Raw genomic sequence first — 13,318 nt, forward strand, 5'->3', positions numbered from 1 at the left:
TTAAGCAAAAGACCGGTCTGAAGGAAAAGCTTTCTCAGGAAATGTGGTCCATTTGATTCCTGAAAGAGGTGCTTTTCTCCATGGGGATGATAGTGTGTTTGGCAGGAGTGCAAATAGCTCCATCAACCTTGTGTATGGTTTCCCATAATTTCACCTGGAACTGGGTCCATTCTCTTAAACTTGGAAGAAGGAGCAAATGAAATACCAGGTTTCCCATTTTTTTGGCTATATAGTCCGAAACCAAATCTGGAACCTGAAATACTGCTAGAATCTTAGGAGGAACTCAGAAATACCCAGAGTTCTCAGTACCTCATGAAACAAGGTGTGGATATGCTCCACTTTAAATCTGAAAGCATTGTCAGATGACACTTCCCCATCTGAACTGGAAGATTTTGAGTCGTCAGAGCTCTGAAGCAGGAAAGGAATTTGAGGTTGAAGGGAAGGAGTTTGCATGTTTTCATCCAGAGAGTGATGTAAATTCCCAGATTTGCATTTACGCTTACTTGGCTTGGGGATAGCTGCTAAATATTCTGCCATAGCCTTGCGTGATCCATAAGCAAGTAGCTGGAACACCTCTATTCTTAACCTTCTCCTGGTAGGCCAAGAACAAAACTGAGGAGAGATGGGAGGTGAGAGGGAATTTAAACTCTTGTGTGGGTTCTTGGCCTCCTTCTAGTGGCGGAAATTATATTCCACATGTTATGGACCTTATGGACTATCATCATTATATGAAAGAAACACAAGTTTGGTTAAATCATCAATTAAAATTGTGTGGAGTCAGAATCTATTTGTTCTTATTTCTGCCATTTACAATTCAAACCAATAAAAAAATATACATTTTGGGGGTATAAGCTCTGATGATTGTAGAGCTCTAAAAAAAAAGAAGTGATTTCCTTTGCAAGAACCAATCATACAAGATTCATTGGGAACACCATTTTTTTAGGTCAATAACCAGCCAAGTAATATCTCTGAATGAGAATGACCAATTAAAATAACTAAACTACTTATGATGATAAATACAAAAAGCCTGGCCTATAACACACTCTATAGCATTACCCATATGTTTAGTATTATGGAAAGCAGCACAGAAACAAGGGTAGAGAGAAAGCACAACGGCAATACAAGCTTAATCTTGGGGAACTATTAGGGGATTCAATCAGACATCAATACATTCATATGTCTGATTTATGGTAAGGGATGATATTACTGCTATATGAATACTAAAAAATAGCGGAAAACATACCTTTATTGACAGTGCGTAGAGATGGTTTAACATTACGTGGTTGGGTTCAGGTAAAAGTGCTGGATCACACTGAAATGAATATAGAAAGAGGTTACCTTTAGGAAGAAATGTACAATCATCAGGCAGTGCGTATTAATGTGTGTGCAGAAACCAATTTATGTTTCAAATGTGTCATAGGGCATTTATGTATAGTTAAAAGATATAGAGACTTCCTAACATATGAGAGCCACAGATCAGTATTTCTGAAGTTTTAAGGGCCACAGATCAATATTTTACAACATTTGAGGGCCACATATAAATGTATAGCTGCAAACAAATAATATATTTACTACAAAATGTCTGATTTATTTAAGGTTGCAGGATATCTTCTATCTGCTCCCCCCCCCCCCCGATGATTTTTTTGAGTTTTGTTTAATAATAAAATGATCTTAAAAAGTGTATATATGAGTGTATAGAGTTTATTTTAATAAGTGTTTGATGTGTTTTGTGCAACCTTTTAGCCTTTACACTTCAGGTCTCAAGTCACGCTAAATATTCTAGTGCAATTTCGGCTTTTGCTTGAGCGCAACCTATAACTTTAAACTTGCAACATGAGCGCAAATTATTGTGGATGAAATATAGCTTATGGTTGCCACTTATAATCTGGCCCAAAATGTTTAATTAAAAAAAAAAAGTTTGCGATGAACTCTCATTATTTTATTTTGCCTATTTTCTCAGTAATTTTACTCTGAAATGTGTAGTATTTCAACTTCCCCCTCCCCATAGACCATAGATGCTGGAGCGCATTCCAAAGAAGGCAGAGCCTTGACACGCCTACATGCTGCACAATGGTTGGTTGATATGTGCAAGAGCTCATTTTCGCGTGTTTAAAAGATAAAAAAAAAACATTCTAGAAGCTTTTCAAAAGGTGCTTCATGGACCTGCAAAACAAGGCAAATTTTGCTTACAAAATTACTGCTTTAAATGCTTTTAAAACATGTACTGTATTTTGCTTGTAGATCTTTTTGCAATGCCGTGATTCATTTCTGATCATAAATGAAAAATTTACTTTAATGGTGTGTTGTTAGCAATATTTGTAACCTTTTGTTAAAACAAAAAATATTAACATGTGAACTCAGCATGGATGGACAAAACAGGAAAAAATTGTGTTTCAAGTGTGTAGAATTTAATCGACACCCCTGCAAGGTAGGGAAATGTTACTGCAACAGAAATGCATTTGAAAAGCATATGATGAGTGAGTTACAGTTGCACCTTCTAATGGATTGAAACGGCTTTGAATTTGAAATCCTACGAAAACCCATGGATAAACTTTGCACATGAAGTCTATTGGATCAGAAAGTGGTCTCTCTTTTAAAGCGACCTTTATTACTAGCCATTATTGAACTTAAGTTATTATATGCATAATATTCCTTTAAGTATAAATAACCAAACCATAAACTAATTACGTGAAGGGGTTAAGAAAAGTATTACAATTGAAGTATTAGTGAGGTGTTCAGAGTCCCTTTAAGTGCTACATATTTTGTCATGAAAAATAACAAAGGACTCACCTTCTACTGTCATTGTATACCATTTAGCTTAAGAATTACTTACAGAAATGTTTGTGTCCTTGTTGAGAATAACTTGAAGGAGATGTGGAGGGAGAATGGGAGGAGATTTAAACCGCTCCTCTGGTCGATAAGTATACAAATCTTGACCGTAAAATCCTGGTGGTGAACTTGATAAATCTGAAACAAAATGGAGTATTTTCATGGATTAGTTGATTGATGCTAAAACATCAATAAGGTACACTTTCCTCTTCCATAAAGATATCTGATTTATTGACTTTGCAATTATTTGTTTTTTTGTTATGTGGATTTCAAATCAGTGCATCTGTATACAGCAGTGAAATAATCTACAAATATGTATACCTATGATCCTAAGATCCCTAGGGTGCACTAGTCTTTCAATTTAGATGCGTAAAGCTAACACAAAACAAAATGTACCAAAACAGAAAAAATCTGACCACAAATAGAATCAAAAATAAAGATGACTTATACTTAAATAATATGCCCAATGGGATTCAATCCGCAAGGGTGTGGGTGTATACAAACAAGAAGGGAGCCTTATGTGCATATCAGTAGTTCCATCAGATCCAAAAATGGTTCAGGTACTCACACCCTAGTGGGCTGATAGAGGCATTCTGGAGATTCACAGTGCTCCAGCTCCCTGAACCCAGAAAGCTGTTCTACCTAACAACTCCTCATTCAAAAGGTAGCAGAAGAAATGTACACTTGACCTGGATATAGTGTAAAATCAATATTTTTTATAAAAACATCAATAAAACCAGTCGAACTAATGTGTACAATACAAGGGGAACTGAACAAATTTTGTCCCCTCACTTAAACGCAGTTTTATCAGCCTTTTATAACAAATACAGTAAGCTACTTTAATTACGAATAACAGCCAATCAAAAAGTTCCTAATTCAATAGCCCAGCTGTATAGAATTATCACTTACCTATTTCATACCTCTACAATAATCATACTCCAAACATCTTTTAAACCACATCGATATATATTTCATGGACAAAGAGGTTGAGAGATGTAAGATATGGAGACATAAGATAAGATAAGAGATAAGATTCCTTTTATTATAAAATGGGATAACTTAAATGTTAAATACACACATTTTAACATATGCAGTGTCCCATGAGTACATAGTAAAAAGTGCATGGTGCAAATCAGTATCGAACAACAAGTCAGTTGTATAAAAAGAATGTATAAGACACAGAAAAAAAAGAAATGTAACAGTGTAGTACAAATTATCAATGTGATATAGAAAAGTGCATGGTGCAAATCAGTATCAAACAGCAAGTCAGGTGTATAAAAAGAAAAAATGTATAAGACCTGAATGTAATAGTGTAATACAAATTATCAGTGTGATATGGATACGTGCATAGTGTAATCCATGTAGTAAGTACAAGTATTAAGACAGATTAATAAATGAGAGTAATAAGCAGCAATTTTAGTCCGAGATAGCCTGCAATTAAAAGATAGAATAATCAAAAAGAGAATATGATAAAATTTAAATAAAAAAAAAGTCAGCATTAGGTATTTGTGTTCAGCATAACAACAGCTCTTGGAAAGAAACTGTTTCTTAGCCCGACTCTCTTACTATTCAGACTCCTGTACCGCCTCCCAGATGGCAAGGGAACAAACAGTCCATGGCTAGGATGGAAAGAGTCTCCAATAATGCAGCGCGCCCTTTGCAGGCATCGCTTGTACTGGAGGTCCTCAATAGAGGGTAGCTGGACACCAATGATGTACTGGGCAGTTTTCACCACCCGTTGTAGAGCTTTCCGGTCAAGATTGGTGCAGTTACCGTACCACACCAAAATGCAGTTGGTAAGAATGCTCTCAATGGTGCATCGATATAAATTAACCAAGATCTGAGAGGACAGATGTAATTTCTTCAGCCTCCTTAAAAAATAGAGTCGCCACTGTGCCTTTTTAACTAAAATAGATGTGTTCAGTGACCAGGACAGATTTTCAGTGATGTTAGTTCCCAGAAATTTAAAACTAGTCACCCGTTCTACCACAGACCCATTAATATAATTGGGTAAGTGTGTACAGTGTTTGGTCTTCCTGTAATCCACAATAATCTCTTTGGTCTTCTTAATATTAAGAGACAAGTTGTTATCAGCGCACCATGGCATACGGAGCTTTGTAGATTTACTAAGGAGGCTCAGCCCTCATACACGTGTCCCATTTCTCATGATGGATCATACCTTTGGCCAATCGGCCTTGTGTGTCAAACCCAAACGTAAATACATACGGTTTTAATAAGACCATAACGGTCAAACCTAAAATATATACAAAGTGTGGAAACTGTCTAATCCAAATATACCAACTACATCCAGTATGTGCAGCACTTCTACATAAGGGGTGCGGTGTCTCATGGATTCCATTGATCATCCAAAAGTCACATGACCAATGTATCATACTATTTGACCAATGGGCCTCATATATCGTATATTTTCAATGGGGCACCCCGCCCTCCAGAGTACGTCACCTGCTTGGAACCCAATGTGCGCACCACACAATGGAATCACTACCACAAACACTCCCAATGAGCCCACTCCTTGAAACTGATTTTGTCTACGCAAACACAGAGGGCGCGATCTCCCACAATTTATTGAAAGGTCATATGACCAATACGATACATAAAAGTGTCAGACCAATCGGTCCCACAAGTATCAAAAAATCTTAATGGGAAACCACGCCCCTGAAAACAGTACTTTCTATGTGTTGTATCAGTGCTCTACATATAGTTCATGACAATATGTGCGCCCCCTACACTAGTCGATGTGTTGTGTCACTATTATACCCAGTGAAATATTAAAACATAATTTTCTTGTTAGGCCTCCATCAATACCTATAACACATTTCTCACATTCTAAATCCATTTTTAAAGTGTCACCCGTGTATTGTGAAACTGAAGGAACAAATTGTAAATATACATGAAAAAATAAAAATAAAATGAAAATAAAAGTAAAAATGCATAATAGAGTATGTGACCCTTAGAAATGCATGACTAAAAGAAGATTGATAACCCTACACTGTACATAATGAACAAAAACATAGTTTTGCATCCCACTATACAATGGAGGCCCCTGATTTCTACCATCTTTGTGAGTCCATAGAATTATACATTTATGTAGCATTACTCTTGATCCATATCTATAGTAACTATCTTAATATATATATATTCTAGTGAAGGTTAATTGAATGTAATATAATCTAAAATAATGATATAGGTAGATATAAACATGAAAAGAAAAAAATATTAATATATAAATATTGATGTTGCCCAAATATGCTATGAAATATTCATAGCACATTGATGTAAAATGTGAGTGGTATAAGAGCCCAATGATAATATCTCCTAATAATATCAGTCCCCTAGACTAAAATGCTGGAACATCAATCACTTAATTCTGACCAGAGAGAAACAGTGCCTGGAATTTGTAGATCCAGTATGTTTCTCTCTGTCTAAGCTTAACAAATCTATTAGATTTACTGGAAGGGGTCATAGACTCCAAAGAAGTAATTGATATCTTTGTTGATATTTTTTAAATGCTCACTCCATCTTCTAACTTTTTGTGTGGTTCGCCCCAAGTATTGGAGACCACAATTGCAGGTAATGACATAAATAACAAAACTAGAATTACAGGTTAAATGGTCCTTGATTTGGAATGTTTCCCCTGTAACATTTGACATGCGATATATTTCTTGCTCCATGTGAAATATATTTACACATAGAACATCTTTTGTGTCCATATCTAAAAGTCACTATTTTCTTTGTGAAAATAAGAGCTTTTCTGATTGTATTCAGTTTTTTTAGACACACAAGGCCAATTGGCCAACAGTGTGATAAATTGGTCATCTGATTTTCTCTAGACAAATTGGACATGGTGTCCTGTGTATGACGGCTGAGCTTCCTTAGCAAATCCACAGGGTTCCATATGTCTTCATATCTTACATCTCTCAACCTCTTTGTCTATGAAATACATAACAATGTGATTTGAAAATGTTTGTATGATTATTGTAGAGGTATGGGATAGAAAAGTAAGGAGATGGGTTCACATTTGTTAATTCTATACAGCTGGGCTCTTGAATTAGGGACCTATTTGACTGGCTGTTAAATGTATTTAAGGTAGCTTGTTGCATTTGTTAAACATGCCTGATGAAACTGTGTGCAAGCCGAGAAATGTGTTGTATGTGAGGGGACATATTTTGTTCAGTTAACCTTATATTGTACACACTGATTTGACTGGTTTTATTAATGTTTTTATTAAATATTGATTTTTACACTATATCTAGTTCAAGTGTACATTTTTTTCTGCTACCTTTGAATGAGGACTTGTTATGTGGAACAGCTTTAGGTGTGCCAGCAGCTGGGTTTAGGGAGCACTGTGAAACTCCAGAACTCCTCTATCAGCACACTAGGGTGCGGCAGCTATATGTGAGTACCCTATATCTTCACCCATTTTCGTATCTGATGGAACTACTGATATGTACATGAGGCGCCCTCTTTGTATGGCTATACAGGCATACCTCATTTTATTGCGCTTCGCTTTATTGCAACTCTATCTGTGCCATTTTCCAACATATATACACAAATAAACACATAAATGCACATGAATACATATATATATATATATATATATATATATATATATATATATACACACACACACAGTATATATATATATATATATATATATATATATACACAGGGTATATACACACACACACACAGTATATATATATATATATATATATATATATACACAGGGTATATACACACACACACACCTATATATATATATATATATATATATATATATATATATACATACACACACACACCTATATATACATACCACTAGCAAAAAGATTATGACTCACTGAATACTCAGATGATCGTTAGAATTTTTTAGCAATAAAGTATTTTTTAATTAAAGAATATACATTTTTTTTTTATATGTAATGCACTTAATAAACTACAGTATAGTGTAAATATAACTTTTATATGCACTGGTAAGCAAAAAAAATTAGTGTGACTCACTTTATTGCTATATTCACTTTATTGCTGTGGTCTGGAACCACACCAGCAATATCTCCGAGGTATGCCTGTACTTGTAGAGTGTATACAGCAGTGGCATCACCAGAAAGTAAAAATAGGGGTGGGGGGCAATTTTTGGAGGCATAACAGTGTTTTGGGGGCAGGGCCACAATGGAACAAGTGGGATCAGACAAGCTGTGAGCAGGGGCAGGGTGTGCAGTGGAAAGGACATGTCCAGGAATGGTGGGGTCAGCAAAGCTATCAGCAAAGTGGTGGAAGGAAAAGCAAGGGGGGCACACAATTAGGGGGCCACATGAGGGGGCAGCATTTATGCTAGGGGGCAGAGTGCCCCCTGTTGACACCACTGACTGGTATGCAGTACAGGGCTATACATTATTATAGGATGGCAAATTAAGTTTCTGTTAAACATATCTTCTTAAATTAGGATTTCTGTCTTATTCAATCAGTGAAATATTAGTCTATATTTATATATGCTCATTAGGTGGCTGAGGATCATGTATGAAATTCAATGAACATTGTTTCACCTATCTTTTCTAATGTCTCGTTAGTGGGCGTATAGTAGTGTAAGGTGCCCAATACATGATATCCTGTTTGTCAAATGAGAACCGCTAAAATAGCAGGAAAACAATCATTTCAACCACAGCTCTTTGGAAACGCACTTGTAAAATGTTTAATGTAAATGTCTATGATTGTTAAACATTTGCATGCCTGTTGTGTTATGGTAAAGTAGTCACACAGGATAGAAAGAAAGTTGTCTCCAGGGATGGCTTTGGGTGTCCTAGGAACTAGGGTGTCTTAGAGGTTGGTAAGAATTTTGTACTCAAGGTCGAATTGACCTATCAGGACACCAGGAGATGTCCCTGTGGGCAGCAGCAGTTGGGCCTGACCAGCTACAATTTAAGGGCGTGGAGCAGCTCTATCACCTCTCTTATTTTATCCTTTGAGCTATACAAATTAAGGTTACAAAGTATTTACTTGTAGTTTTTGTTTACTAGACCATGTACCATTTAGTAGCCACCCTTTGAATGGTTTTTAGTGTCTAGTGATTGTCTTCACCAGATCACACTATAGGTGATCATTTTCACACTATGAAATATAGTTATGGATGAACTTGGGTTGTAGAATGCTTATATAACAACAATCTGGCATTGTTTTATTATTACAAACAATATACCTGTGTGTATATATATATATATATATATTTATATATATATTTATATATATATATATATTAATAATTTAATTCTGAAAAAAGTATTGGGGGAATGAGTATCCCAGTATTGGGGCATTTAAGTTTTACAGACTCAATGGAAAATAGGGCTGGTCTTACAATTATTCCCAGTCCGGCCCTATTTGTACTTATATCTCAGCATGAGAAACTAATAAAGACTCTATCGCGCTTGGGAAGTATCTTGTCTTGCCGTCTATTTCAAAGCTGATGAAGTTGTCTTGTTTTTATTTTTATTTTTTTTCTCTTCAGTTTCCTTGACAAAGCGACAGAAAGGCGTGAAACGCTTCAGATGACGTCATATTCCGTTAACACCTGTGTCTCCTGGTAATTACCATGTCTGTGAAAGTCGTATGTGTTTGTTACACAAGAAAATAAAGGTATGAACTTTTAATATTGCTCCATTTAAGTGCTTTTATGTGCCAACAACATTATGTTCACAACACCTCACCTTGGTTGAAGAAAGTCTTAAGAGGGGACTTTTTCGTATTGCTGTATTTGGACTACAAACTTTTTGCGTTTGTTTGTACTTATCTGTGTCGGGAGAGACACCCACACGGCCCTTTCTGCTTCAACTTTGATTACCTACAGTTCCCTTATTTATGTATCTATCTCCTTTTGTGTATCAATGGAAAATAGGGCTGGTCTTACAATTATTCCCAGTCCGGCCCTATTTGTACTTATATCTCAGCATGAGGAACTAATAAAGACTCTATCGCGCTTGGGAAGTATCTTGTCTTGCAGTCTATTTCAAAGCTAATGAGGTTGTCTTGTTTTTATTTTATTTCTCTTCAGTTTTCAAGTTTTCTACTTTGCATATGATAGAGTGGACTATTTTATAGACAGAGTTATTTTTATTTAGTTTTAGTTTGCGTGTTCTGTAAGGTTTTAAAGATATTTTTGTAAAACAGGTACTGTACACTTCATAGTGGAACTAAACCTATGCTCCTATGAATGATTACAGGATACATGTGGAGCTTAACTCGCAGGGTGCTACTGTGGTGAAAGGCAGATATAAATCTTCATGAATTTCACAAGCTTTAAGTTGCGAAGTTGTGGCAAGTTTTTTTTCTAAACAAGAAAATAGAGAGACGCACTCAGCTGAGACAGAACAAAAGCTAGAATGACTTCCATGATCTTGGGGCTCCCTAGGAGTAAAAGGGGAAACCAGATGTGGACTCCTTGCACAAATAACCTAGAGAGATGCAACTACACCTCACTAACGACGCCCACAGAAGGCCGAAACGTATGTCTGGGGTTTGTTGTTTCTTTTGTTCAGAGAAGAATTGCCTGGTATTTCGGCACTGGACTGTCATTGTGAATGGTCAGACTGATATGCTACAGGATATTTTTTCTCTGTGAAAAGGCATAGTGTGCTAAAAGAGACTGCACCTTGACTGGCACTGAAAATGAACAGGCATGGAAGTTATTCAAGCTTTTGTTCTGTCTCAGCTGAGTGCGTCTCTCTATTTTCTAAGTTTTATTTCTAAGCATCATGGGCAAACAAATGTCTGACATGGCTGCAGGCTGCAACGTTTGTTTCATTGCTGGATTTATCAGTGTGAAAGTGCAATACACAAATTCTTTAATTAAGAGATACACAAATATTTATCATTATTATTATTATTATTATTATCGGTTATTTGTAAAGCGCTTTACATTTAAAACAAGCTTACAGGTAATTTATACCAATAATTAAGTAGGCCCGTAGGACTGGTATTCAGATGGGTGCAAAGTGCTATGTCCAACATTTTCCCATGAGGGGACAGGTTAAATGCATTTACTTCTTTGGACCGTTAATAAATACATTGTTAAATTAAATAATAAATATACAATTGTTTTAGGTTAATAATTATAAGGGACATAAACCCCAAAAAGTTTCTTACATGATTCAAATAGAACATACAATTTTAAACAGCTTTCAAAGGGACACTAAACCCAAAAATTTTCTTTCATGATTCAGATAGATAATACAAATTTAAACAACAATCCAATTTACTTCTATTATTTATTTTGCTTAATTTTTTAGATATCCTTGGTTGAAGAAAAAGCAATGCACATGGGTGAGCCAATCACATGAGGCTTTTATGTGCAGCAACCAATCAGCAGCTACTGAGCCTATCTAGATATGCTTTTCAGCAAAGAATATGAAGAGAATAAAACAAATTAGATAATAGAAGTAAATTAGAAAGTTGTTTAAAATTGCACGCTCTTTCTAAATCATGAATTAAAAAATTTGGGTTTCATGTCCCTTTAAATTTCCTTTGTTTTCTTGTTATCCTTTGTGAAAAAGCAGGAAGGTAAGTTCAGGAGTGTGCACGTGTCTATCTAGATATCTCTTTAATAAAGAATAGCACAAGAACAACGCAAATTTAATAATATAAGTAAATTGGAAAAGTTTTTAAAACTGTGTTCTCTATCTGAATCATGAAAGAAAAAGGTTGGGTTTCATGTCCCTTTAAAGTGAAGGTAAATTGATCCTTTATTGAATCAAATCTACCATTTCTCCCTATCACCTTATAATAGTCACTAAGTAATTTTTTTTATTTTTCAAATATTTTTCTTAAAAAAAGTAATTTCCAATTCCCTACCGTTTATCTCCCGACTCCTCCCAAGCCCTACTTCCTCCTTAGGCATTTAGTGACGTCTTCAGTGGTCTCACCCGCTCTCAAATGCGAGTGCACGACCCCGGATTCAATTGCGCATGCGCTACTCGCCGATGGTAATCTTCAATGCCCATCACTTTACAATGCGCATGCGCTAATTTGCCTTGTAACATAGTATTGAATAAATAGGTATATTCATTCAGTACTATGCAATCAGAGACAGGAGCTGCATTTATTGCTATCGTTGAAACGTTTCTTAAAAACATCGATCTATTAACTCTGGCCTAGATTTAGAGTTTTGCGGCCAAAGGTGTGTGTTAGCTACGCGTGCTTTTTTCTGGCCGCACCTCTTAAATACCGCTGGTATTTAGAGTTCACAGAATGGCTGCGTTAGGCTCCAAAAAAGGAGCGTATAGCATATTTACCGCAACTGCAACTCTCGATACCAGCGGTGCTTACGGACGCGGCCAGCTTCAAAAACGTGCTCGTGCACGATTCCCCCATAGGAAACAATGGGGCATTTTGAGCTGAAAAAAAACCTAACACCTGCAAAAAAGCAGCGTTCAGCTCCTAACGCGGCCCCATTGTTTCCTATGGGGAAACACTTCCTAAGTCTGCACCTAACACCCTAACATGTACCCCGAGTCTAAACACCCCTAACCTTACACTTATTAACCCGTAACTTCAAGGTTTCCGGTTGGGGATAAGTTGTGCAGTGTACCTGCACACCGGTATGGTGAGAGGACGCCGGAACAGCAGCTCCCCGCTCTCCGCCACTTACCCTGGGAATCTGACCAGGTCTAGAGTGTGGCGCTCGGCAGGGAATTGACCTGCGTGAGAGGTGGAAGCCCAAAGAAGCCGTTGTCTGGCTGCGACTGCATAGCAGTCCTCATTTTACTGTGACTTTCTTTCTTTTTTTCTAACTTGACAGGAAGAGGAAGAGGCTGCCGTGGACGGTGGTGCTGGACCCTGAGGCCCCCCCCTGGCCGGGCAAACGTGTTGATGGAAGAGAGCTAAACAAATTGCCTTGAAATGTCTACAATGTGGAGCGGGTAGTCCGGAAGGAGTCTCTGTTATTCTGTGATTGGCAGCGGAACCGGCTTTACTCCAGGACGCTCCCTGGTGAGTCGCAGAGTGGAGCCGTGTACGCTAGCAAATGTGGATACCCGTAGCAAGATAAGGCAGCCCGGCTGGGGCGATTGACGTTCAAGCCACGGTAGCTGGCTAAGGAGATCCTGAACTGTCGTACCCGCTGGAATTGGCCGCAGTGTTCCAGGTTTTGCCCACTGGAGGAGCAGAGTTTGGCCTTTGGAGAGGGGGGGCACAGCTTGCCGTATATTTGTTGGAGAGAGTTGCGGATTGTGGCTACACCTGCGTGTCTACAGCCGGATACAGTGTTCAAGTGGTAAGGCTGAGACTAACCTGGTCCTTTAAGGCTGTCTGGCTAAAACCTGAAAGCCTGGAATTGAGTGCTGGTGAGCAGGTTTTTTCTCCTTGTCATTGGTATGCATGTTTGTTTGCTAAAGCTGACTGCCTGATTCAAGAAGTCCTTTTACAATTGCTATTTGGCAAAATCATATTCAGGTGGCAGGGGATAGAGGGAGAAAAATATTAT

At 37.2% G+C, this 13,318-nt stretch overlaps 1 protein-coding gene across 1 annotated transcript in view; it reads right to left on the bottom strand.

Moving 5' to 3' along the window:
• PRKAB2 (protein kinase AMP-activated non-catalytic subunit beta 2) overlaps positions 1-13,318 on the bottom strand; it is a 123,587-nt gene that overhangs the window by 13,713 nt on the left and 96,556 nt on the right. The window contains exons 6-7 of the mRNA XM_053693091.1: positions 2,834-2,967; positions 1,244-1,312 (exon numbers count right to left, since the gene is read on the bottom strand). Of these exons, the coding sequence (XP_053549066.1) occupies positions 1,244-1,312; positions 2,834-2,967 (203 nt within the window). The remainder of the gene's footprint in view (positions 1-1,243; positions 1,313-2,833; positions 2,968-13,318) is intronic.

The sequence above is a fragment of the Bombina bombina genome, chromosome 10 (genome assembly GCF_027579735.1).
Source record: "Bombina bombina isolate aBomBom1 chromosome 10, aBomBom1.pri, whole genome shotgun sequence".
NCBI lineage: Eukaryota > Metazoa > Chordata > Amphibia > Anura > Bombinatoridae > Bombina > Bombina bombina.